At 42.8% G+C, this 27,863-nt stretch overlaps 1 protein-coding gene across 2 annotated transcripts in view; it reads left to right on the forward strand.

The window, feature by feature from the left end:
- trim25 (tripartite motif containing 25) overlaps positions 1 to 27,863 on the forward strand; it is a 110,627-nt gene that overhangs the window by 81,323 nt on the left and 1,441 nt on the right. The window contains exons 5-10 of one of the 2 annotated variants that reach the window (XM_059948136.1): positions 8,686 to 8,739; positions 20,326 to 20,415; positions 22,304 to 22,369; positions 23,711 to 23,791; positions 24,619 to 24,681; positions 24,896 to 24,955. In XM_059948136.1, the coding sequence (XP_059804119.1) occupies positions 8,686 to 8,739; positions 20,326 to 20,415; positions 22,304 to 22,369; positions 23,711 to 23,791; positions 24,619 to 24,681; positions 24,896 to 24,955 (414 nt within the window). The remainder of the gene's footprint in view (positions 1 to 8,685; positions 8,740 to 20,325; positions 20,416 to 22,303; positions 22,370 to 23,710; positions 23,792 to 24,618; positions 24,682 to 24,895; positions 24,956 to 27,863) is intronic. The other variant, XM_059948137.1, reaches the window with a different exon arrangement.

The following is a 27,863-nucleotide window of genomic DNA, read 5'->3' on the forward strand; positions in this document are numbered from 1 at the left end:
CATAGTTCCCTGAAGATGGAATCATATGTGGATAGGGTGGTGAATAAAGCTTTTGGTATGCTGGCCTTTATAAATCAGAGCATCGAGAATAGGAGTTGGGATGTAATGTTAAAGTTGTACAAGGCATTGGTGAGGCCAAATTTGGAGTATTGTGTACAGTTCTGGTCACCAAATTATAGGAATGATAGACTCCACCTGCTGTCTAATGGAGTGACACACAGATCTCGGAAGTTGGATAAGCGGAGGTCAGTTTTGGTTTCCTTTCTTCATTTTAAAGTTAAAGACCAAATCATGAAATATGCGAGGAAACAAAGAGTTTTTAAATTTAAAGGTTCCGAGGTTTGTTTTTATGAAGATTATCCACGGGAAGTTATGGAACTGCGGTCTAAATTCATTCCAACCATGAAGGTAGCCTATGATAAGGGATTATTCCCATCACTTCAATATCCAGCCCAATTAAAATTATTTTCCAAAGATTCGACTCCACGTGTCTTTCTGGACCCCAAAGAGGCATTGGACTATGTTATCTCTATTCCGGTTGTAGCTGAGGTTTAAATGGTTTTAGGTCTGCTGAATAATTGTTCTTTCGGAAAGAAGATAGGCTTTCAATATTTCTGATTTGCTTAAGATGTCCTTTGATCAATCGACCATTTAAAGATGATGTGAACTTTCCGATGTGAATGATGAATGACTTTTCTGAAGTCTGCTTGATCTTCTGAGTGAATTAAGACAATGGACAGATTGTTTGATTATTCATTTTGATCCTCTTTTCATTAATTAAATGTTAATTTCCATAGTTCATAAGGTCTTTTTCTTATATATATAGTTGGGAGTTAGTCGATAGATAAATAGTTTTTTAAAAAACAAAGTTTTTCATTGGGCATGTCAGTTAAATGTAAAATGGTGCTGATTTTTCTTCATTGGAGATTACATAAGTATTTTTCTTCTTTGTTTAATTTTTTGTTTTGGCATCCTTGGATATTGTTTCTGCATTCCCCAGCTGCTTTTAAGGATTAAGTGTAAATATTTCTTTCTCTGACCTTTTGTTTTGGATATGGGGAGCTAGATGTTGTAGAGAAAAACTGAACAGTCTGGCCTTTCGGCCCATGCTGTTTACCACTCAGTCTACTTTATGACTAATCAAATGCTTTTGTCCTGTAGAGAATTCTGTTTTTTACTATGAGCCTATTTAGGAGTCTCTTGAATGTCTTTGTTGTGTCTGCCTCTATGGCTACCCATGGCAGATCTTACCATGTACCTACCTACTGGTCTATGAAAAAAAACATCTCTGAGATCCATATACTTTCTTCTGATCACCTTAAAATTGTGCCCTCTTGTATTAACCATTTCAGTTGGGAATCTGTTCCATGTTTTAATGATGATCTAGTCTTACCAGTGTCCATTGTTTCAGCACAATAATACTCTGTAAAGTAGTGGAAGGCATTAAAGCAAATTGATAGTTAAATTGCATATATATCAGTTAGAAGCAAAGCCTGTAAGTGGGCAGTTAACATGATTTGATAAGGTGGTGTATTGCTTTGTGGTGTTTGGCTTTTTATATTCAGCAAAATATTTTTTTCCTTTGCAGGGTTTTTCTGTTTTAGGGCCATATGTTGTCTTCTTTTTGTAAATGGGGGGGAGGAATTAAGGAAAGCTTTTTAAAACCACTATTATAAAATGGGCAGCTTGCAGAGTCTCTTTTTTTACTCAATGGGGAGGCATTTCGGTCTTTTTTTGCCAAATTTCGATCTTTTTGGGGTGGTGGGAGGATTGGGGTTAGTTTTGATTTATAGGATTAATTTTAGTTTTCTTTTTTGTATTTTTTCCCATTACGGAGTTCCGGAGCAAGCATATTTTGTATATGGTTATACTTACCACCGCCAATTTTGATTAGCCTGCGCTGGAATGCGTGTATCTATGTGTTAAATAAAATTAAAAATTTTTATGGCAATTAAACAGATAAATGTTATAAGTTAGAATGTACGTGGTTGGAATAATCCTATTAAGCGAAAGAAGACTTTTTAAATTATTGAAACCCGATATAATTTTTGTTCAAGAAATGCATATCTAAACGGGCGATCAAAATAGATTTTTTTAAATGTGGAAGGGCCTTCAATTTCACGCTACCTGTCAAAACAAAACAAAGGGGGTATCTATTTTTATTAAATCTAATATTTTATTTATCCAAGATGACATTGTGTCAGATATTAATGGTAGATTTTTAATTGTTAAAGGAACAATTTGTAGTAGAAAAATTGTTCTGGTTAACATATATGGACCTAATGTAGATGATCCTTTTTTTTTTAAATGTATTTGCTTTATTGCCAGATTTAAATGAATATATGTTGTTACTGGGTGGTGATTTCAACTGTTGTTTAAATCCTTTGATTGACAAGAGTTCAACCAATTAGCGGCTTCTGAGCCATTCTGCATCACTTATTAACTCTTTTTTAATTGATTTTGGCCTGGTTGAAGTTTGGAGACATTTACATCCTGATGATTTTTTTTTAACATGTTCACAAAAAATATTCGAGAATCGATTACTTTATAGTTGATTCCCAATTTTTGTCCAAAGTCCAGAAATGTGAATATGTTGCTATAACTCTCTCTGATCATGCGCCTTTAAGTTTAGCTTTTGAATTGAATGATGTCACTATTGCAAATTTGCCTTGGCATCTTCCAGAAAATTTATTACAAAGTTCAGACTTTATGAAATTTATTGAGACTCAGATAAAAGATTTTTTTTCTTTTTAATAATACGGGAGATGTGTCAAAATTGATTATATGGGATACATTTAAAGCATATTTACATGGTCATATAGTTAGATAAAATTTCCAAACAAATTAAAGACTTGGATAATATTTATGCAGTCTCTCCTAATATTGATTTATTCAAACAAAGAGTTGAACTCCAATCACAATATAATTTATTATTAACTTATCCTATTGAAAGAAATTTACTTAAATTGAAAAGTCAATTTTATGTGTTTGGAGATAAAAATAATAAGCTATTAGCATCTCAATTAAAAACAGCTAAAAGACAAATTTTAAAAATTCATAAGGGAGATGGGAGTTTAGCATGTAATTATGAAGATATTAACAAAATTTTTCAAGATTTTTATATTGAACTTTACAAATCTCAGTTTCCAGTTGATTCCTCTAAAATGAATGCCTTTTTACAAAAGATGGATTTTCCTCAAATTTTTGTTGAAGATCAACAAACTCTTGATGCTCCTATTACAGAAAGTGAAATTCAGAAAACTATTTTTTCAATGCAGTCTGGTAAAGCTCCTGGACTGGATGGTTATTTTGTAGGATTTTATAAAAAAATTAGAAAAATTGCTCTCTCCATATACGTTGGAAACGCTTAAAGATTCTTTTTTTGATAGGAGTTACCTCCCACATTTCATGAAGCTTCTATTTCTTTAATTCTTAAGAAAGGTAAAGATTCTACTGACTGTGCTTCATATAGACCAATTTCATTATTAAATGTGGTTGCCAAAATTCTCTCAAAAATAATGGCTAATCGACTGGAGAATTTTCTAGCTAAAATTATCTCTCAAGACCAAACACAGGTTTTGTAAAGGGCTGTTAATTTTTCTGTAACTTTCAGAAACGTTATAAATGTTATATATTCATCCTTTTCTAAGACTCCCCAATTGATGCTAAAAAGGCATTTGACAGAGTTGAATGGAAATACTTATTTCGTGTTTTAGAGAAATTCGGCTTTGGTATTAATTTTAATAAGTGGATTAGAATGATATATAAAAGCCCTATTGCTTCTCTTATTACTAACAATTGCAGATCTTTTTTTTTGGCTTTCACGGGGTACAAGACAAGGATGCCCGTTAAGTCCTTTGTTATTTGATTTGGTGCTGGAACCCTTGGCTATTGCACCGTGTAGCTAAAGATTTGGAATTTTCATAAATGGGACTGTTCATAAGATCTCTCTTTATGCTGATGATCTCTTAGTTTATATTTTGAATCCTGAAGAATCCATTCCTAGTTTATTGAAACTATGAAACGATTCTGGAAAGTTTTTGGGATATAAACTAAACCATCATAAAAGTGAATTATTTCCCCTAAATGATTCTGCTTCTATATATGATGACATTCCTTTTAGAGTTACGGACTCATTTAAATATTTAGGTATTATTATTACTAAAAATTATAAAGACCTTTATGAAGCTAATTTGGTTCCTTTAGTGGATTTTATGAAGCAATTATTTTGTAGATGGAATCCACTTACACTTTTGTTAGTCAGCCGAATTCATGCAGTTAAAATGATGATTTTACCAAAATTTTTATATGTATTTCAAAATATCCCTATTTTTTTAACTAAGAAGTTTTTCGATCAGGTTGACTCTATTACTTCATCTTTTGTTTGGAATAATAAAAGACCAAGAATTGCCAAATATCATTGACAAAAATTTTAAAAAGATGGGTCTTGCTTTGCCTAATTTAAGAATATATTACTGGGCTGTGTTTTTGGTTATATTGAGCTGATAGAGATGAACGACTGCCTTGGGCTGATTTGGAATTGAATGTTGTGAAACAGTTTCACTTAACCTTGTTATTAGGAGTTTCTTTACCTGTACAATTGGCCAAAATTACTAATTTAAATTCATATCCTGTGATTAATCAGTCATTACAAATTTGGTTCCAATTTTGTAACTTCTTTAATCTTAAAATATTTACACTTTTTACTTTAATTTATCAAAATTAATTATTTAAGCCTTCATTAAGTGATCCTACTTTTCTTTTTTGGAGAAATAATGGGGTTTATTCCTTCATAGATCTGTTCCAGGATGGCCGATTCCATTCAACCCTGTCTTTTGAGAAATTAGTAACTAAATACTCTCTCTCATATTCACATTTTCTGCAAAATCTTCATGTCAGACACTTCTTACAAAAAAACCTAAGTAATTTTCCGTATATACAAGATTCTGACCTGTTAGATATTATTTTTAAAATGAATCCTTTAGTGAAGGATTTATTGGGAAAATTTCTAATTTACTGTTACAATTGCACAACTACCCTTCACTTAAGATTAAGAGAGAGAGCTGAACATGACCCTGATAACAAGATTGGTTGCGGATTTTGAAGTTGATTAACTCTTCTTCGATCTGTGCCAATCACTCTCTAATTCAATTTAAAATTGTACATCCTTACTATTTAACAAAGGAGAGACTGTCTAAAATGTTTTCTAGTGTTGATCGTCAGTGTGACAGATGTAAAACTGAGACAGTTACATTGACACATGTTTTGGTTGTGTTCTGTACTGAAACATTTTTGGAAGTCTATTTTCTCTACAATTTCTAAAGTTTTAAAAATTAATTTACAACCTAATAAATTGACAGTTTTATTTTGTATAGTCCCTCAATATATTCCTGGTACTTCTCCATCACACCAACATGTAATTGCATTTGTTACAATGTTGGCCAGAAGGGCTATTTTGTTGAAATGGAAAGATGTTTCTGCTCCTACTTTGATACAATGGTTTTCTCAAGTGATGTTATGCCTTAGTTTGGAGAAAATCAGAAGTCAAACTTTCGATCCTCGATTTGATTTTGAGAAAAGGTGGGGTTCATTTGCCCGTTGCTATCATTTGATTTGAGTTAATTAATATGGTTTCCCTCCAATTTTTTTTAATGGATTTGAGTTGGCAGATTGGTATTTTTTTTCTATGGAAGCTTGTATGATGTATAGCTCCGGTGTTGTGCTCCCAATGGGTTTTTGTTTGTTTTTTTTTCAGTTTGGATTTTTTTTTAGTTAGGGTTTTTTTTTAGTTAGTGGGGATTTTTTTTTACACTTTATTTTCTCTTATTATTATTGATATATTGCTGAGCTTTGTTAATCAGTTATTTGCTAATCTAATTCTTTATTGTATATACTGACATTAATGTATCTTTTTTGGTAATCTTCGATAATAATAAGATTTTAAAATGAATTATAGGAAAGATGTCAACAAAATAGAGAGAGTACAGAGGAGATTTACTAGAATGTTACCTAGGTTTCAGCACCTAAGTTACAGAGAAAGGTTGAACAAATTAGGTCTTTATTCTTTGGAGCATAGAAGGTTGAGGGGGAGATAAGATTATGAGGGGGATAGGCTTTTTCCATTGAGAGTAGGGGTGATTCAAACAAGAGGACATGAGTTGAGAGTTAGGGGGCAAAAGTTTAGGGGTAACACAAGGGGGAACTTCTTTACTCAGAGAGTGGTAGCTGTGTGGAACGAGCTTCCAGTAGAAGTAGTAGAGGCAAGTTCGATATAGTCATTTAAAAAAAAAATTAGATAGGTATATGGACAGGAAAGGAATGGAGGGTTATGGACTGAGTGCAGGTCGGTAGGACTAGGTGAGAGTAAGCATTCGGCATGGACTAGAAGGGCCGAGATGGCCTGTTTCCATGCTGTAATTGTTATATGGTTATATTTATTCTGTGCCTTCTGAAGTGCTCCCTGGAACTCCAGCCATTGCTGCTCTGACATCATCCCTGCCAGTGTCCCCTTCCAATCAACTTCAGTCAGCTCCACCCTCATGCCTCTATCATTCCTTTTACTCCACTGTAATACTGTTACATCTGACTTTATATCATATGAGGTAAGGGTCTCCTATGGGTTCCTTTACCTTCTGCTCCCTAATCAAATTCATTATACGACACCCAATTCAAAATAGCTGATCCCCTAGTGGGTTCAATGCAAGCTGCTCTAAAAAGCCATTTTATAGGCATTCTATAAATTCTACTCTCATTGTTTAACTGATTTTTCCCAACCCATCTGCATATTGAAATCCCCATGATTATTGTAACATTGCCCTTTTGACATGCCTCTTCTATCTCCCGTTGTAATTTATATCCCACATCCTGGCTACTGTACTGAGATTTGTGTATTACTCCCAGTCTTTTTACCCTTACTCTTAACTGTATCTACAAGGATTCTACACCTTTCAGTCCTATGTCACTTCTTTCTAACAATTTGACTTCATTTTTTTTTACCAAAAAATCCACCCAACCCTTTCAATACAAGCTTGATGTTAAACTCCCAACTATGATCTTCTTTCAGCCACAACTCATTGATGCCCATGTCATATCTGCCAGTCCCTAACTGCGTCACAAGATCTACCTTATTCTGTATACTACATGCATTCAGATATAACACCTTGCCCAATATTTGTCACCCTTTTCTGTTTTTGTCCCCATTACACTTCAGCTCATCCCTCTCACTGTAATTTTGCTCTATCATTTGCCTGTCCTTCCTGACAGTCTCACTACACACTGCCTCTGCTTGCATGTTAACAGTCCATCCTCAGTTCATCACTCCATTTACCATCCCCCTGTGAAATTAGTATAAGCCCATCTCAACAGTTCGAGCAAATCTGCCCACAAGGATATTGGTCCTCCTTGAGTTCAGGTGAAACCAGTCTCTTTTGTACAGGTCATACTTTCCCCAGAAGAGATCCCAATGATCCATAAATCTAAACCCCTGCCCTGTGCACCAGTTCCTTAGCCATGAATTCATCTGCCAAGTCATCCTAATCTTACCTCACCGGCACATGCATAGGCAGCAATCCAGAGATTACCACCCTGACGGTCCTTTTACTCAGCTTTCTACCTAGCTCCTTAGAATCACTCCTTTCCCACCTATGTCATTGGTGGCAATATGTACCAAGATTTCTGGCTGCTCACCTTCCACTTTAGTGTTGTAGACTCATTCCCAGACATCCCTGACCCTGTCATCTGAGAAGCAAAATCCCATCCATCTATTGTGTCCACAAAATCTCATTTCTGTTCCTCTGACTATAGAATCTCCTACCACTACTGCAGTCCTCTTCCCTCCCTTCTGAGCCACAGAAAACTCAGTACCGGAGACCTGAACGCTGTGGCACACCACACGCCCCATCCCTGCAAGTATTAGCTATTCACTGTGCCCAAGCCTGATGAGCCAAAGCCTCTCCACTCTAACACTGGTCCAGTCACAGAAAGGCTGCACCGTTTGTCAGTGCTGTATTTTTATTTGTAAATGAAATATAATTTGATTGGGCCACTGGAAATTGCCGAAAGCCTGGAACATTCCTTTATAAATCATTCACTGACCTGTGAACTGTCTCCCCTCTCACTCCTGATTTGATTGGGCTGCCAGAAAACTAGGAATTTTTTTAGCCAGAGGGTGGTGAATCTGTGAAATTCATTGTCACAAGTGGCTATGGAGGCCAAGTCATTGCGTATTTTGACAGGTTCTTGATTAGTCAGGGTGTCGAGGCTATGGGGAGAAGGCAGGAGAATAGGGTTGAGAGGGATAATAAATCAGCCGTGATAAAATGGCAAAGCAGACTCAATGGGCCAAATAGCCTAATTCTGCTCCTATGTCTTTATGGTCTTCCTGTAGTGTGTCTGAAGCGCTGAGATCATTTACTGTTAAAGGTAGCAGCTGTTCATGATGCCATGTTTGTTGGTGGGGTCCTGTCTCACCAACTTGATTGAATTTTTTTTGAATCATTAATACAACATTGGGGAGTTGTCCCAGTCCAGGACATGTGTTCTGGGGTTTCTCAGTGTGGGGGTTCTCAAGGGCAGTGATCTGGACCCAGTTTGTTTAACAACTTTTCTTTATGATATAAACCCTAATGGTGAGTCAAGATGCTGTATGTCCATACAAGGGTTAACCATTCCATTGTTCTTCTGCAGAGAGAGCCAACTCTAAGCTGCAGACAGCTGCAACAGACCTTACAAAGAGCCCAGGTGAGTGATTTAGATAAGTCATTACAGTCACATGTACACAAAACAACACCAATCCTGTCATAGCCCTCCCCGAACCCCATCCTTGCCATGCTGTTGTGGTGACATCCACCTCTACCAACACTGGGTGAACAAAGTTCTTCTTCACATTCTCTCAACTACTTTCTCCACACCTTAAATCAACATTCTCCTTTAGCCACATCCACCACAGGGAAACATTTCTTTCCATCTACTCCACCAATATCTCTCTTTCCTTTCCTCAGCCACCTCTGCTCCAAGAAAAACAAACCCAGGCAAACCTATTCCATCCTTCTCAACATGCTGCTGACAACCCTCTGTACCCTTGCCACTGCAGTGATGTTCTTTCCTATAGTGCCACCACCAGAGCCATACAGCACTCTTCTGCTGTCAAGTTTAGTAGGGATGTGCCTGCTCTTTTACTGTCTGTCTCAGCGAATAAATGCCTGCCTCTTGTATTCTGATTACTCCCATCTACCCCTGACCTCTGAGATGGGGCAGCACAGTTGCTGTGTCTCACCTCCCGGGATCTGAGTTCAATGCTGACCTTGGCTGCTGTTGGTGTGTGGTTTGCACTTTTTCCCTGGTGCTCAGGTTTCCTCCCGCAATGCAAAGACTTTTAGTCATTCTCCTGTTTTTCCACATACATGTAGAACACCTTGCAGTTTTCCTTAATTCTACTCACTAAGGCCTTCTTGTTTCCCTTTCTCAATCTTCATAACTTTGAAGAGCCCTGCCTGAATTTGGCTTCCTAACCTTAAGTATGCCTCCTCCTTCCTTTTGACTAATGTTCCACCTCCCTTGTTCCTTGACCCTGCCATCCTCTCCCTGTGTAACTCTCAGTTCAGCTAGCAGCTTAATCTAGGGGAAGAGAGCTCTAGGCCTGTTGTTTACTGCCAAATATTGCTTGGGTAGATGCTGCACGATGTGTCTCCTGTTACAAATCAGTATCACAAAATAACAAACAGTACACAATATGTGATTAAACAATTGAGCTTTATAATTCTTAATTTGACTATATGGTTAGTAAAGAAACAAAGAAAAGGCCCATTCTCATGAAGCAGTCTAATGCGTAACATTGGAGCTCATGGTTCAGTCCACTGGTTCCCTGTTAACCTCCTCCGAGCGCAGTCGACCCGCGGACCCTCGCTGCAAGTCCACTTTGTCCAGTGGTCTACCAACTCTCTCCATTTGCGTCTTCTCTCATCTCTCCCCAGCAAAAACAAGAACAACATCCCTCTCAATGGATAGCCCCACATTCCAAAGCCCCGTTATCTCTAGTCATAACCCATACATTGCTGCTAAAGAGAGACCATTACATTAGCAGTGAACCTTACAGTGCATTACACCTGTCTCAATGGTGCAAACCTAACCATTACTCCATGCATTCAATCATAAGACATTAGAACAGAATTAGGTCATTTGACCCATTGAGTCTGCTCCACCACTCCATCGTGGCTGATTTATTATCACTTTCAACCCCATTCCTTTGCCTTCTCCCCATACCCTGACTAATCAAGAACTTCCACTTTAAATACACTCAATGACTTGGCCTCCACAGCCATCTGTGATAATGAATTCCACAGATTCACCAACCGCTGGTTAAAGAAATTCCTCCTTATCTCTGTTCTAAATAGACATCTCTATATTCTGAAGCTGTGCCCTCTGGGCCTAAACTACTAGTATTGGAAATATCCTCTCCACATTCACTCAATCGAGATTGGGAATCAGAATCAGATTTAATGTCACCAGACATCTCTAAGTGTGTCCCTTCTCTATCACCTGCCTATCATCCCTTTCGCACTGTTTCCAAGATTTCTCTATTTGTGAAGCAACCTCCCTTTCCTCCATCACTTCAGTTCGGTTCCCACCCCCCCCCCCCCCCCCCCCCAGCAATTCTAGTTTCAACTCTCCCCAATAGCTTTTGCAAACCTCCCTGCTAGGATGTTGGTCCCCCTCAGATTCAAGTGCAACCTGTCATTTTTGTACAGGTCACACCTGCCCCAGAAGAGGTCCCAGTGATCCAGAAATCTGAATCCCTGCCCCCTGCTCCAATCCCTCAGCCACGCATTTATCCTCCACCTCATTCTATTCCTATACTCACTGTTACATGGCACAGGCAATAATCCCAAGATTACGACCTTTAAGGTCCTGCTTCTCACGTTCCTTCCTAAAGGTTGTTGCTGCGACACCACTCCACTAGATGGTCTATCTTGCTCCTTACGCCCTCCCATCTCCAGCTAAGATTCTGCCAGCAATGGTTGTATCATCAGCAAATTTATAGATAATATTTGAGCTATGCCTAGCCACACAGTCATGGGTATAGAGAGAGTATAGCAGTGGGCTAAGCACACACTGCTGAGGTGCACCAGTGTTGATCATCAGCGAGGAGATCATCAACCCGCATAGATTGTGGTCTTCTGGTTAGGAAGCTGAGGATCCAGCTGCAGAGGGAGTACAAAGGCCCAGGTTCTGTATCTTATCGATCAGGACTGTGGGAATGATGGTGTTAAACACTGAGCTATAGTCAACGAACAACATCCTGACACAAGTGTTTTATTGTCCAGGTGATCTATGGCCGTGTGAAGAGCTATTGAGATTGCATTTGCCGTAGAACTATTGTGGCGATAGGCAAACTGCAGTGGGTCCAGGTCCTTGCTAAGGCAGTTGATTCTAGCCATGACCAACCTCTCAAAGCATTTCATCACCGTAGGTGTGAGTGCTATTGGACTGAGGCTGAGAGTGAAGGAGTAAAGGAAACTCAGAGAGAAGTCTTTTTTTTTACACTGCTTGGGGAAAAGAGGCTAGACTGCGCAGGCATGTAACATAGAGCACCAAAGGTTTTAAAAAATAAAAGACCACCATATACAACGGGCAGCAGAGTGGGACAGCTTTGGCTCAACAGGCTTCGGCATGAATAGGCAGAGGCAAAGGTAGGTTCTGGTAAGTTTTGTTTTATTCTTTTAGAGTAGAGAGAATGCCAGGCAGGATGTTGGAATGCTCCTCTTGCAGGATGTGGGAAGACAGGGAGACCTCCAGGGAAGACAGTGGGACGACACCTGCAAGAAGTGCATCCAGCTGTGTAGCTCCTTACAAACTGCATTAGGGAACTGGAGCAGGAGCTGGATGACCTCTGGATCATTCGGGAGAATGAGGAGTTTTTTAGGTAGTTTCAGGGAGGAAGTTACGCCAGTGCACAGGTTATTGGATTACCGTCAGGCAAGGGAAGGGGAAAGGGCAGGCAGAGCACGGCTCCCCTGTGGCCATTCCCCTCAACAAGTATACCAATTTGGATACTGTTGGGAGGGATGACTTACCTGGGACAAGTTGCGGCAGCTGGATCTCTGGCACTGAGTCTGGTTCTGCAGTGCAGAAGGGAGGGTGGAAGAAGAGGAGAGCGGTATTGATAGGGGACTTGACAGAGGTACAGACAGGAGGTTCTGTGGTCGTGACAGAGACTCCCAGATGGTTTGTTGCCTCCCGGGTGCCAGGATCAGGGATGTCTCTGATCGCGTGCACAGCATTCTGAAATGGGAGGGTGATCAGTCAGATGTCATGGTACACATCGGTACCAATAACATAGGAAGAAAGAGTGAGGACATCCTGAAGCATGAGTATAAAGAGCCTGGTAGGAAGTTAAAAAGCAGGACATCGAGTGTGGTAATCAGAGGATTGCTACCTGTGCCAGTGAGGGTAAGAATAGGATGCTCTAGCAGATGAACACATGGCTGAGGAACTGGTGTAGAGGGCAGGGCTTCAGATTTCAGGATCATTGGGACCTCTTATGGGGCAGGTGGGACTTGTACAAGAAAGACAGGTTACACCTGAACTACAGGGGGACCAATATCCTTGCATAGAGGTTTGTAGGTGCTATTGAGGAAGGGGGGTTTAAACTAGATTTGCAGGGGGATGGGAACCAGAGTGCCAGAGCAGATAGTGGAGCAGGGGTGAAAATAAATTAAGTTAAAAGTAAATGCTAAGTCACAAATAGAAGGGTTGTGTGTGGTGATAATAATCTTGAGGTGTGTCTATTTCAATGCGATGAGTATTGTGGGGAAGGCTGACAAGCTGAGGGCGTGGATTGACACATGGAATTACGACATTGGAGCCATTAGTGAAACTTGGCTACAGGAGGGGCAGGACTGGCAGCTTAATGTTCCAGAGTTCTGATGTTTCAGACGTGATAGAGGCAGAGGAATGAAGGGTGGGGGGTGGCATTGTTAGTCAGGGAAAATGTTACGGCAGTGGTCAGGCAGGACATATTAAGAGTGCTTGTCTACCGAGGCCATGTGGGTGCAGCTGAGAAACGGGAAAGATATGACTACATTAATGGAGTTGTATTATAGACAACCCAATAGTCAGCGAGAATTGGAGGAGCAAATCTGCAGCCAGATAGCAGACAACTGTAGGAAACTTAAAATTGTGGTAGAAGGAGATTTTAATTTTCCACATATTGATCGGGACTCCCATATTGTTAAAGGTCTAGACAGGTTAGAGTTTGTAAAATGTGTTCAGGAAACTTCTCTAAATCAATATATAGAGGTACTGACTAGAGAGGATGCAATATCATATCTCCTATTAGGAAACGAGTTAGGACAGGTGACGGAAGTGTGTGTAGGGGAACACTTTGGTTCCAGTGATCATAACACCATTAGTTTCAACTTGATCACGGATAAAGGTATCTGGTCCTCGGGTTCTAAACTGGAAAAAGGCCAAATTTGAGGAAATGACAAAGGATTTAAAAAGCATGGATTGGGACAGGTTGTTCTCTAGCAAGGATGTGATTGGTAAGTAGGAGCCCTTCAAAGGAGAAATTTTGAGTGTGGAGTTTGTATGTTCCAGTCAGGATTAAAGGCAAAGTGAATAAGGTTCTCTAGGGATATTGGAACTCTGATAAAGAAGAAGAGAGAGATGTATGACATGTATTGGAAACAGGGAGCAAATAAGTTGTTTGAGCAGTATAAAACGTGCAAAAAAATACATAGAAAGAAATCAGGAGGGCTAAAAGACACGAGGTTGCTTTGGCAGTCAAGGTGAAAGATAATCCAAAGAGCTTCTACAGGTGTATTAAGAGCAAAAGGATAGTAAGGGATAAAATTGGTCCTCTTTAAGATCAGAGTGGTCGGCTATTTATGAAACCTTAAGAAATGGGGGAGATCTTAAATGGGTTTTTTGTGTCTGTATTTACTAAGGAAACTGGCATGGAGTCAATGGAAATAAGGCAAACAAGCAGTGAGATCGTGGAACCTATACAGATTGAGGAGGATGAGGTGCTTGCTATCTTGAGGCAAATCAGAGCAGATAAATCCGCAACACCTGACAGGGTGTTCCCTCAGATCTTGAAGGAGACTGGTGCTGAAATTGCAGGGGCCCTGGCAGATATATTTAAAATGTCGGTATCGACGGGTGAGGTGCCGGAGGATTGGAGGATAGCTCATGTTGTTCCATTGTTTAAAAAAGGCTCTATAAATAATCCAGGAAGTTGTAGGCCAGTAAGTTTGATGTCAGTAGTAGGTAAATTATTGGAAGGAGTACTAAGAGATAGGATCTACAAGTATTTGGATAGACAGGGACTTATTAGGGAGAGTCAACATGGCTTTGTGTGTGGTAGGTCATGTTTAACAAATCTATTAGAGTTTTTTGAGGAGGCTACAAGGAAAGTGGATGAAGGGAAGGCAGTGGATGTTGTCCACATGGACTTCAGTAAGGCCTTTGACAAGGACCCACATAGGAGGATAGTTAGGAAGATTCAGTCGCTAGGTATACATGGTGAGGTAGTAAATTGGATTAGACATTGGCTCAATGGGAGAAGTCAGAGAGTGGTAGTGGAGGATTGCTTCTCTGAATGGAGGCCCGTGACTAGTGGTGTGCCACAGGGATCTGTGCTGGGTCAATTGTTATTTGTTATCTATATCAATGATCTGGATGATAATGTGGTAAATTGGATCAGTAAGTTTGCTGATGATACAAAGATTGGAGGTCTAGTGGACAGTGAGGAAGGTTTTCAAAGCTTGCAGAGGGATTTGGACCAGCTGGAAAAATGGGCTGAAAAATAGCAGATGGAATTTAATTCAGACGAGTGTGAGGTATTGCACATTGAAAGGACAGACCAAGGTAGAACATACAAGGTAAATGGTCGGGCACTGAGTGCAGAACAGAGGGATCTGGGAATACAGATACAAAATTCCCTAAAAGTGGTGTCACAGGTAGATAGGGTCGTAAAGAGAGCTTTTGGTACATTGGCCTTTATAAATCAACGTATTGAGTATAGGAGTTGGAATGTTATGTTGAGGTTGTATAAGGGATTGGTGAGGCCGAATTTGGAGTATTGGGTGCAGTTTTGGTCACCAAATTACAGGAAGGATGTTAATAAGGTTGAAAGAGTGCAGAAAAGGTTTACAAGGATGTTGCCGGGACTTGAGAAACTGAGTTACAGAGAAAGGTTGAATAGGTCCCTGGAGCGTAGAAGAATGAGGGGAGATTTGATAGAGGTATGTAAAATTATGATGGGTATAGATAGAGTGAATGCAAGCAGGCTTTTTTCACTGAGGCTAAGGGAGGAAAAAAACACAGAGGACATGGGTGAAGGGGGAAATGTTTAAAGGAAACATTGTGGGGGGGGGGGGGCTTCTTCACCCAGAGAGTGGTGGGAGTGTGGAATGAGCTGCCAGACGAAGTGGTAAATGTGGGCTCACTTTTAACACTTAAGAAAAACTTTGACAGGTACATGGATGAGGGGTTGTGGAGGGATATGGTCCTGTGCGAATCAGTGGGATTAGGCGGAAAGATGGTTTGGCAGACTCAAGAAGGGCTATAAGGCCTGTTTCTATGCTGTAATGTTCTGTGGTTCTATTAAGGCAGTTCACACTACTCTTTGTGGGCACTGGTGTAATTGTTGCCATTTTGAAATAGGTGGGAACTTCCAACCATAGCAGTGAGAGATCGAAAATTTCATTGAATGCACCCGCCAGTTGGTTGGCATCAGTTTTCAGAGCTTTACCAGGTACTCCATTGGGATTTAGATCCCCAAGCTGTGGGTCTGTTCTCACTGAAATTTAGAAGGATTGGGGGGGGGGGGGAGAGAGAGAAGAGGAGGGGGTTAATTTCACTGAAACCTTTCAAACTTTGAAAAGCCAAGACAGAGTAGATGTGGAAAATATGTTTCCCATGGTAGAGGAGTCAAGGACAAGAGGGCACAGCTTCAGGCTAAGGGGGGGAATGTCCATTTAAAACAGATACAGAGAAATTATTTAGCTAGAGGGTGGTGAATTTGCGGAAATTATTAACACAGGCAGTTGCGGAGGTCAGGTCATTGGGTGTATTTAAGGCAGAGATTGATAAGGTCTTGATTGGACATAGCATCATAGGTTATGGGGAGAAGGCCAAGGAATGGGGTCAGGGGTGGGTTGGGGGAAAGGACCAGCAATGATTGAATGGCAGAGCAGACTCAATGGGTCAAATAGCCTAATTTAGCTATGTCTCATGGTCTAAACAACCTCCAAGTTTCCAAATGATCTCTACCCGACCCTGACAACGTACCTCACCCCCTCACTAGTTTTCATTTTCTCTGCAAATTTAGTAACGAAATAACTTACATTTTTTTACATATCATCCACAAGAGGTCCCAGCACTACTCCCTGCAGAACAGCACTGGTCATAGAGCTCCAGACAGAGAAGCAACTCTCCACTTCTCCTGTCTTCTCTGCTCAAGCTGATGCTCTTTCCACATTTCCAACTGACCATGGAGCCCATATGCCATTTTGGGCCAGCCTGCCTCAACAGACGTGGCTGAATGGTTTACTGAAGTCCACGTAGACAGTATCCACTGCCCTGTCCTCTTCAGCCATCTTCATCACCTCAAAATAAAACTCAGATCAAACCTCCACACAAGTAGACATATCAGCGATTTCATAGAAACACAGAAAACCTACAGCACAATACAGGCCCTTCGGCCCACAAAGGTGTGCCAAACATGTCCCTACCTTAGAAATTACAAGGGTTACCCATAGCCCTTTATTTTTCTAAGCTCTGTGTACCTATTCAAAAGTTTCTTGAGACCCTATCGTATCTGTCTCCACCACCATTGCTGGCAGCCCATTCCATCCACTCACCACTCTGAGTAAAAAAAAAACTTACCCCTGACATCTCTGTACCTACTTGCAAGCACCTTAAACCTGTGTTCTCTTGTGGCAGCCATTTCAGCCCTGGGAAAAAGCCTCTGTCTATCCACACGATCAATGCCTCTCATCATCTTATTCACCTCTATCAGGTCACCTCTCATCCTCCGTTGCTCCAAGGAGAAAAGGCTGTGTTAATTCAACCTATTTTCATAGGGCATGCTCCCCAATCCAGGCAACATCCTTGTAAATCTCCTCTGCACCCTTTCTATGGTTGCACATCCTTCCTGTAGTAAGGCGACCAGAACTAAGCACAGTACTCCAAATGGGGGTCTGACCAGGGTCCGATATGGCTGCAACTTTACCTCTCGGCTCCTAAATTCAATTCCACAATTGATGAAGGCCAATACACCATATGCCTTCTTAACTGCAGAGTCAACCTGCGCAGCTGCTTCGAGTGTCCAATCGTCTTGGACCCCAAGATCCCTCTGATCCTCCATGCTGCCAAGAGTCTTACCATTAATACTATATTCTGCCATCATATTTGACCTACCAAAATGAACCAACTCACAGTTATCTGGGTTGAACTCTATCTACCACTTATCAGCCCAGTTTGGCATCCTATCAATGTCCCACTGTAACCTCTGACAGCCCTCCACACTATCCACAACATCCCCAACCTTTGTGTTATCAGCAAATTTACTAACCCATCCCTCCACTTACTCATCCAGGTCATTTATAAAAATCATGAAGACTAAGGGTCCCAGAACAGATCCCCGAGGCACACCGGTCACCGACCTCCATGCAGAATATGACCCATCTACAACCACTCTTTGCCTTCTGTGGGCAAGCCTGTTCTGGATCCACAAAGCAATGTCCCCTTGGATCCCATGCCTCCTTACTTTCTCAATAAGCCTTGCATGGGGTACCTTATCAAATGTCTTGCTGAAATCCATATATACTGTATCTACTGCTCTTCCTTTATCAATATGTTTAGTCACATCCTCAAAAAATTCAATCAGGCTTGTAAGGAATGACCTACCCTTGACAAAGCCATGCTGACTATCATTAATAATATTATACCTCTCTAAATGTTCATTAATCCTGCCTCTCAGGATCTTCTCCATTAACTTACCAACCCCTGAGGTAAGACTCACTGGTCTATAATTTCCTGGGCTCTCTCTACTCCCTTTCTTGAATAAAGGAACAACATCCGCAACCCTCCAATCCTCACATCCCCATTGATGATGCAAAGATCATTACCAGAGGCTCAGCAATCTCCTCCCTCACCTCCCACAGTAGTGTGCGGTACATCTCATCCAGTCCCGGCAACTTATCCAACTTGATACTTTCCAAAAGCTCCAGCACATCCTCTTCCTTAATATCTACTTGCTCAAGCTTTTCTGTCTGCTGCAAGTCTGCACTACAATCACCGATTTTTTTTTTTTCCATAGTGAATACTGAAGTAAAGTATTCATTGCATACCTCTATTTCCTCTGGTTCCATACACACTTTCCCACTGTCACGCTTGATAGGTCCTATTCTTTCGTGACATAAACACAAAGTACACTGCAGATGCTGTGGTCAAATCAAGATGTACAAGTTGGAGGAACTCAGCAGGTCGGGCAGCATCCGTAGAAACGAGCAGTCAACGTTTTGGGCCTAGACCCTTTGTCAGGACTGAAGAGGGAGGGGGCAGGGGCCCTATAAAGAAGGTGGGGGGGTGTCAGGTTAAAAACCAATCAGAGGAAAGATCAAGGGGTGGGGGAGGGGATAGGCAGGAGAGGTGAAGGAATGAATGTAAGGAGGAGGCAGAGTGAAACTGGGATGAGTGATGGGAGAGGGAGGGAATTACCGGAAGTTGGAGAATTCAATGTTCATGCCGAGGGGCTGGAGACTACCCAGGCGGTATATGAGGTGTTGCTCCTCCAACCTGAGTTTGGCCTCATCATGGCAGTAGAGGAGGTCATGTATGAACATATCCGAATGGGAATGTGAAGCAGAGTTGAAGTGGGTGGCAACCGGGAGATCCTGTCTGTTGTGGTGGACGGAGCGGAGGTGCTCGATGAAGCAGTCCCCCAATCTGCGTCGGGTCTTGCTGATGTAGAGGAGGCCGCACCGGGAGCACCGGATGCAATAGGTGACCCCAGCAGACTAAAAAGTGAAGTGTTGCCTCACCTGGAAGGACAGTTTGGGGCCCTGAATGGTGGTAAGAGAGGAGGTCTAGGGACAGGTGTAGCACTTACGCTTGCAGGGATAAGTTCCAGTTGGGAGATCCATGGGGTGGGACGTGTGGATCAGGGAGTCGCAGAGGGAACGATCCCTGCGAAAAGCAGAGAGGGGTAGAGAGGGAAAGATGTGCTTAGTGGTGGGGTCCTGTTGAAGGTGGCGGAAGTTGTGAAGGATAATATGCTGGATCCAGAGGCTGGTGGGGTGGTAGGTGAGGACAAGGGGAACTCTATCCCTGTTGTGATGACGGGAGGATGGGGTGAGGGCCGAAGTGCAGGAAATGGAGGAGATGCAGGTGAAGGCATCATTGATGATGGCAGAAGGGAAACCACGATCCTTAAAGAGGACATTTGAGATGTCCTTGAACAGAAAGCCTCATCCTGGACAGAGGAACTGGGAATAGGGAATAGCATTTTTGCACTTGGCAGGGTGGGAAGAGGTATAGTCGAGGTAGTTATGAGAGTCAGTGGGTTTATAGAAATGTCAGTGGACAGTGTCTCCGTAGATGGAGACTGAGAGATCAAGAAAGGGAAGAGAAGTGTCCGAGATGGACCAAGTGAATTTGAGGGCTGGGTGGAAGTTAGAGGCAAAGTCGATGAAATTGACAAGCTCAGCATGGGTGCAGGAAGCAGCACTGATGTAGTCGTCAATGTAGCGAAGGAAAAGTTGGGGAGCAGTTACCAGTATAGACCATTCCACATAACCAACAAAATGGCAGGGATAGCTCGGGCCCAAGCGAGTGCCCATAACTACACCCGTGGTCTGAATAAAGTGGGAAGAGCCAAAAGAGAGGTCATTAAGTGTTGAGTACCAGTTGCGCCAACCGGAGGAGTGTGGTGGTGTTGGGGAACAGGTGAGGTCTTCTTTCATGACATAGTTGCGCCTCTGAACACCCCCACCCCATCAAAGGTTACTAGGAGTTATAGTACAGGTTGAACACCCTTATCCAAAAACCTCAATTCTGAAACACTTCCTGACCCAAGCATTTCAGATAAGGGTACTCAATCTGTATAATCCAATCAGAGCCCTTTCTTATCTCTAAATTCCATCCATATAGACGCAAGATACAATTCTCCCTTCACAATATCCTCTATTGCTCCGTCTCCCTAATCCATAATGCACCCTCTACCTGTCACACTGAGAGAATTACTCCCCCAGAACACTGAACTGCCAGACCACCCACCCTACAACCAGATTTCTGTCAGAGCTGTTGTAACATCCACAGGATGCCTCCCAGATCAGAAATCGGTATCTGCTGGAACAAGACAGCCATCCGAAGTTAGCAATCCGTCCGAGGACAAGATGGGCAAAAGCAGTAAGTAACGGTGTGGGGTACTGGTGAAGTCACCTTCTGTAGCCGTGACTCCCTGAATGTGTGTCTGTTGTACTGCATGACCCCATAAGACTCAAGGACAGAATTAGGCCACTCAGCCCATCAAGTCTTCTCTGCTATTCCATTATGGCTGATCCCAGATTCCACTCAACCCTATACACCTACCTTCTCGCCATATCCTTTGATGCCTTGACTGATCAGAAAATGATCGCCTCCACCGCAGTCTGTGGCAGAGCATGCCACAGATTCACTGCTCTCTGGCTTAAAAAAAAGTCCTCCCTACCTCTGTTCCAAAAGGTTGCCCCTTAATTTTGAGGCTGTGCCGACTAATTCTTGATATCCATACCATAGAAAATATCCTCTCCACATCCACCCTATCTAGTCCTTTCAGCATTAAGTAGGTTTCAATGAGATCCCATCCCATCACATTCTTCCAAATCCTGTCAGTCACCTGGGCCACAAGTTCCAGTGTGGACCAGTGAGATGCTGAGGCCAGATACCCATTTAAGAATGAGAAAATGGCTTCCCACTACCACCACTGTCCAGTGACCCCTGGGTTAGAGAGGGGGGAAATCACCCAGGATTCCTATTCTCCATTACTGTACAGTAACCCCAAGGTTAGAGAGAGAGGTGGCTGGGAATCACCCAGGATTCCTGCTCCTGACCCTGGAATTGGCAGGGATTCTCACAAATCAGCTAGTATTCCTGCGCCCTCCTCTATCCAGTGACCCTGGGTTAGAGAGGAGGGGAATCAGACATCCTGCATCCCATTCCGGGGTTAGAGAAAGGTGGGGGCGGAGGGGGGGAATCAGCAAGTGACTAGGATACATGGGGAGCGGTGGGAGCAGAAAAATTTGAATCAACCAGTGTTATTGCTCCTCTATCACTGCCCAGTAACGCCAGGGAGAAATCAAAAAATACAGGAGCAGAATTAGACCATTCAGCTCCTTGAGTTTGCACCGTCATTGCATCCTGGCTGATTTATTTTCCCCCTCAGCCCCGTTCTCCTGCCTTCTCCCTGTAACTTTTGATGCCCTTACTAATCAAGAAGCTATCAACCTCCACTTTAAATATATCCAATGACTTCCACAGATTTGCCATTCTGACTAAAGAAATTCATTCTCTTTTCTAAATGGATGTCCCTTTATTGAAGTTATGCCCTCTGGTCCTAGACACTCTCACTATATGAAACACTGTCTAGGCCTTTCAATAACTGGTAAGTTTCAATGAGATTCCCCCCCACCCCCTTTTCTGAACATTGGAAACAAATTCTTCTCATATGTTAACCCTTTTATTTCTGGGATAATTAATTCTTGTGAATCTCCTCTGGGTTCTCTCCATGACCAACACATTTCTCCTTCGACAAGGAGTCCAACATTGTTCACAATATTCCAAATGCGGTCAGACCAATGCCTTGGGGTGGCACATAGCACAATGCTTTACAGTACAGGCAACCCAGGGTCAATGCCACTGCTGCCTGTAAAGAGTTTGTACATTCTTCCCATGACCACATGCCTTTCCTCTGAGCACTCTGGTTTCCTCCCACAGTCCAAAGACATACTGGTTGGTAGGTTATTTGGTCATTGTAAATTGTTCCTTGATTAGGCTCAGATTAAATTAGGGATTGATGGGTGGTGTGGCTTGGAAGATCTATTCTGCACTCTATCTCAATAAAAAAATACAAGGCCTCAGCAGTAAGCCATTGCTCTTTTATTGTCCTCAATAAATCCTACATAACATTCTGTTTTGTAGAATGTGAGGGGGAATGAAAGAGGAACCTGTGGATGATAAACTTGGGAGGGAGGAGAGGGCAGGAAGGGTGAGAGGACACCGAAGGTTGGCATTTAATCATCTTGTTTTTATTTGGCAGAGAAATCCAAGAACAAAATACAAGATTTGAGGCAAATACTTGTCTCAGATCAGTTGGAGATCCCAGGTGAGTGGTAGACCCCTGATTGTAAGTGATACACCACACCTCGAAGCTGACATGGCCAGTACACCTTCATCTGCTCTTTTGTAAGTTTGTTAGGTTTCCCCTCAGCCTCCAGAGAAGTAGGTGCAAGTGTTGGGGTAAGCTGTGCAAAGCCAACAAGAAACAACTTTGCTGCTCCCTCCCTCCTTTCAGGGACTCATTCCCCTCCCCTCCCCTCCCTGAACTCCAAGCCATGCGTCCTCATGAACTGCCACAACTCCCCCCTCATCATGATTTACAAACATGCCACCCACAATCTCATTCCCAGTCAGTAATATATAGTTTGAATTTCAAAGTATATTTATTATTAAAATATATATATAAATTCATTTCCTTACAGGCAGCCAAAGAAACCCAACAGAACCCATTAAACATAAGACTGTCAAACACCCAGTGTGCAGAAAAAGAAACAAATACTGCAGACAATAAAAATAAGAAATGATATTCAGAACTGAAGTTCACAAAAGTGAGTTCACAGCTATGAAACCAGTCAACACTGCAGTCAAATCAGGACCCATTAGTTGCAGGTCACAACCTCATTTCAGCAGAGACGAGTACACCTTGCAGATAAGTGAGCTGAACACTGGCCTGTCCCTCGCCCCCGGCCGCAACACCCTTACCTTTTCAATCTGACCCTGCACTTAAATCATCCAAACCTTGGGTCGTTCATTGCTCTCAGACCCAGACCCTGCCACATCATATCGCCTGCAAGTCCCCTCCAGCAGTGCCCTAACATTCCCCACTCTTGTACCTGGGCCAAGCCACCTCGATTCGGCCTGTACATTCCACGCCGCAACTGTGCTGCACCTTCAAGGCTTCAGTTTGCACCTCAAATATGCCAGGTTGTACAGGTGGCACAAAAGCTCAGCTCCAAAAGGGAAGTTACAGGCTATTATTTGTAGTGATCATTGTGCAGAAAAAGAATGATTAATAAGGTAGTTGGTAGTTTTGTTTGCTGCCAGCAAGTCACTGTACTTCACCTGTGCCATCTTACTGTATATCAAACACTGAGGGACCCAGCACCAACCCTGGGTACAGGTCTCCAGTATGCTCTCTATGTTATATCCACTTTTCTCTCTCAACCTGCATCCCATGTGTTCTAACTTCTGGACCAGCCTACCATGTAAGACCTCATGAATAGCTCAACTCAAGTCCACATTGCCGAGATCTGCCATCCCACCTCGTTCACTCACTGTGCTCACTTCCCAAAAACCTGTTTCTGCTTTAGCACTCAATGTAACATCGTTGGTTGAAAGGCCGGTTACCGTGCTGTACTGTTCTGTTTTGTGTTCTATGTAACTTCAGGAGACCCGCAACCTCTCTTTTTCGGAACAAGAGAACCACCAGAAGTGGGAAAACCATCTGAGGACAAGCCAGGCAGAACCAGTGAGTGAGGGCATGGGGTACTGTGTGGGTCAGATCATGGTGTTACCCTGATTATGCATCTATGGTACTGTCTTACCAGCTCCCAATCACCAGAGCTGAGGGCTGCCAGAGTACAACCATGGATGGTTGAAGGAAGGGAAGGCAACTGGCAGAACCCTTTCTGAGTGTTGTGCAGAGAAACCTAGGGGTACAGGTATATAGACCCCTGAAAGTAGAAACACAGGGTGGTGAAGGAGTTTGATACGCCAGCTGAGTACAGGAGTTGGTATGTCATGTTACAGTTATACAGTCATTGGCGAGACCACACAGAGTATTGTTTGTGCAGTCTGGTCACCCACCTAGAGGAGAGATTTAATTAGACAAGGAGCAGAAAAGTTTCATGAGCACGTCACTGGACTGGGGAGCTTGAGTTACGAGGAGAGGCTGGAAAGTTTACTTTTTCCCCTGGAGTGAAGGAGACTGAGGTGTGACCTTAGCAATTTAAAAAAATTAACAAGGACTACAGATAAGGTGGATGGTGACAGTCTTTACTTCTGGGTAGGAATATATAAAGCCAGAAAGTATGGGTTTAAGGTGAGAGGGGAAAGATTTAAAGGAGAGCTGAGGGAAAGCTGATGAACTGATTGCAACTGAGCATAAATAGAGTTACTGTGGGCACCTTGCAGGCGGCAATTTTGTACCAGGGAATGGTTCTGATTTACATGCTCAACATGCAACTTCAAATAGCTGAAAGGCCTTGGGGTTGTTGGTCACTTAGGCTCTGAGTCCTTGTGTACACAGGGAGTGAACAAGGTGGATTGGGGCTTAATTAGTCTCTTATTCTGCAGGGAAATCAAAACCCAAACCTTCAGCAACTCCACGCCAGACGTCTGATGAGACAGAGAAACACAGTGAGTGGTTTGCTGTACCCTGTGCCCCTAACACCCACCCCTCCCTCCACAATGGAGTCACTTGTGCCCTGTTGTATACACCAGAAAACTTTGTACCTCTTCCACAATGTCTAGATCTCCTTGCTCATTCCCCTAACCCAATGCTCTTTCCCCAGCCCTTTGCTGTGAGATTTGTATCACTGGCACTGTGTAACTCTGTCTATTTTTCCCACAGGGAGGCCATCCAACCCCAGTAGTGCCTCTGTGCCGCAGACACGACAGGACTACATGCAGTGTGAGTAGCTCCAGCCTGATCTTCACCTGCACACAGACCAGCCCCTGCTCCTGGCTTTGGTCTGCAGGGTGAGGAGGTGCTGTGGGAGGGGTTGGTAAATGCATTCACACCTAAAAAAGCAGGTTAGTGTTTGGGGAAACAGTCAAGGCAGAGCAAACCTCCTCCCACACTGCCCATCTCTTAAGGGGAAAGGACAGTACAGGTCAGACGCAGTGAAGCTCCCTCCATATGTTACTCCAGCGCAGACTAACCAATATTTTGTGCAGCCCAGTGGTACCTTGGCCTACAAAGGCAACATGCCAAATCCCTCCAACACCCACAAGGTCCCTGGGTAACATCTCTGCTGGTCAGGCCCCACCATGTACTCTGTTCCTTTTGGATCTGACCTCCCAAAGTTTGTTACTTCACACTTGCCCATCTGCCACCAACTCCACTTGACTTACAAGCTCAGCAGTGTCCCTCTGTCCAGCTTCACTCCGCATTTCCCCCACCTGCTTTCTGATCTGTCATTTTTGACAAGGTCCCAGCACCGGTCTCTGCAGTACTCCACTGGATACAGACTTCCAAACACCCCTCTTCCTTGGTCACCAAACCAATTTGTATTAATTTCATCAACACAACCTCAGATCATTTGTGGTTTAAACTTCTGGAACCATTCAGTCGAATTTATTGTCAAGTGCACAAGTATGTGTGTGCGCAGGGCAATGACATCGCAGGTACACAGCATTCACAAGGAAAACAAATTATGTACAAAAAGGCACAAACAGAACAAAAAAGTCAATTTTAGTGGAAATTGGTCATAATGTTGCTGAACTGTAATGATCAGGGTTGAAGAGAAGTAGCCATACCTGAACCTGGTGGTGTGGAATTTCAGGCTCAAGGGAAGCTGCAAGATAGCATGACCCAGATACTGGGGATCTCTGGTGGTTGTTGCCTTCTCCTCTATCAGTGCTGATGGCGTTGAGCCTCATCAAAAATCCAAGTCTGCCTTTCAGCATTCATCAGTTTCCTTTGCTACCTCCTCAGAAAACATAGCAACACACACAAAATGCTGGAGGAACTCAGCAGGTCCTCCTGTTTATCCTCAGAAAACTTGATTGGGTTTGTGAGAATCTTTCCTGCACAAAACCACCTGATCCCACCAAGTCAGTCTTTACTCAGTGTATCCAAGTGTGGACCCTGGCCGCAAGTCAAGTTCAATATACACATTGCTTCACAAAACCCTCAAATGCATTTGGTAAATACTTTCCCATCTAACACCATTGCACTAAGGTAATCCTGAATTAGTTTCACACTTTGCCACTGCTACCCTGCCAACTACCTGCATGTCTGCAGTTTCCATCTCCTACTGAATACCATGAGGCTTACACTATAATTGTGTTAAGCGCACAACTCTTTCCTTATTCCTGCATTGTACTTTTTGCCTCCCTCCATATCCTCCCTGTATTCTTCCACAATACTGTCTCTGATCAGCAGTACAACACACCGTACCCATTTGCACACCCTCTATTAGAACTTCCATACCCTGAGCTGTCAGTCCTGCCCTTCCCTTGACAACAACCATATTGTAAACCCCTCTGTTGATCCATATACTTGGCTAATCTGCCTAACCTGCAGCCAAACATAACAGTTGGCTCTGCCTGGACATTCTGGATCACACCTCGCCTCACCACTTTAAACCTTCCTGCAAGGATATTTGTCCCCTTGCAGTCCAGATGTAACCTGTCACCCCTGCCCACAAGATCCATTTCATTAGCCACATATTAATCTATTTATATATTCACTAACAAGAGGACATGGAGTAACCCTGAGCTCCAGCTTTTCAGCTTCCTACCTAACTACCTGAATTCTCTTTACAATACCTCATCATTTAGTATAACCTCTGGGTGCTCATTCTTTCCTTTTAATGTTCTGCATCTGTTCAGACATTCTCAACTCTGATGCCAGGAAGGCAGTACACCAACTATACTTGTCCTACTGAAGTGGCTGCAAAGCCACCCCACCCCAACTCTATGGTGTCTAAAAAACAATACTTTTTTTTTGGGGGGGGGTGGGAGAGAGCCACAGGAAAATCTTGTTCCTTCTAGTGGTCATTCATCTTTTGGACTGAACCTTTCCATCTATAAATACACACTACCTCAGAGTCAGTGGTCAGAAAGGTGCTGCAGTTAAGACACACCTAGACAGTCATCAGGGATACCCAATTACTCTGATCTCCAGCACCTCACAGGAAGCAGGCCACTGCTACTTACTACAGCACAAACAGGCCATTAAGCCCATCTAGTTCATGTCATACTGGCACTGTCTCATCCCATCAACTTGCACCTGGACCACAGCCTTCCTTATTCCTCCCATCCATGTACCTACCCAAATCCCTAAATCTTGAGATTGAACCTGCATTTACCTCTTCCTCTGTCAGCTTTGTCCACACCCTTACCACCTTGAGTGAAGTTACCCATAAGTTTCCCTTACTTACTTCACCTTTCACCCTTAACCCATGACCTCTAGTTGCACCCCTCATGAAAGGAAGGACCTTACCTTGTCATATCACCAGCTCCTCAACAAAGCCTCTGCACTTTAATCTCAAAATCACTACTCCAAAAAGGCCCTCCTCCACTTACAAATATGGCCACCATGTATCCAATGCTAGGGCGCCTGTGTGTGTTAACCTGTTCCTCTGTTCAGAGGCAGCAAAGCGGATAAGATCCTGGCCACTGAGAATGGAACTGGAAACAATGCCAATGGTGGTCCAAGGGAACAGACAAATGAGGGGTGGGGTGCAAGTGGCTGAAGGTGGAGCCGTTGTTTGGGGTGACCACAAGGCCCAAATTAGAGAGTAGCTACATGAGTGTAAGGGAACCTCTGGCAGCAGAGGTACAATGGGAAGGTGGAACGAGGTAGGTCTTTA

Source organism: Hypanus sabinus, chromosome 23 (assembly GCF_030144855.1).
Source record: "Hypanus sabinus isolate sHypSab1 chromosome 23, sHypSab1.hap1, whole genome shotgun sequence".
NCBI classification, from domain to species: domain Eukaryota; kingdom Metazoa; phylum Chordata; class Chondrichthyes; order Myliobatiformes; family Dasyatidae; genus Hypanus; species Hypanus sabinus.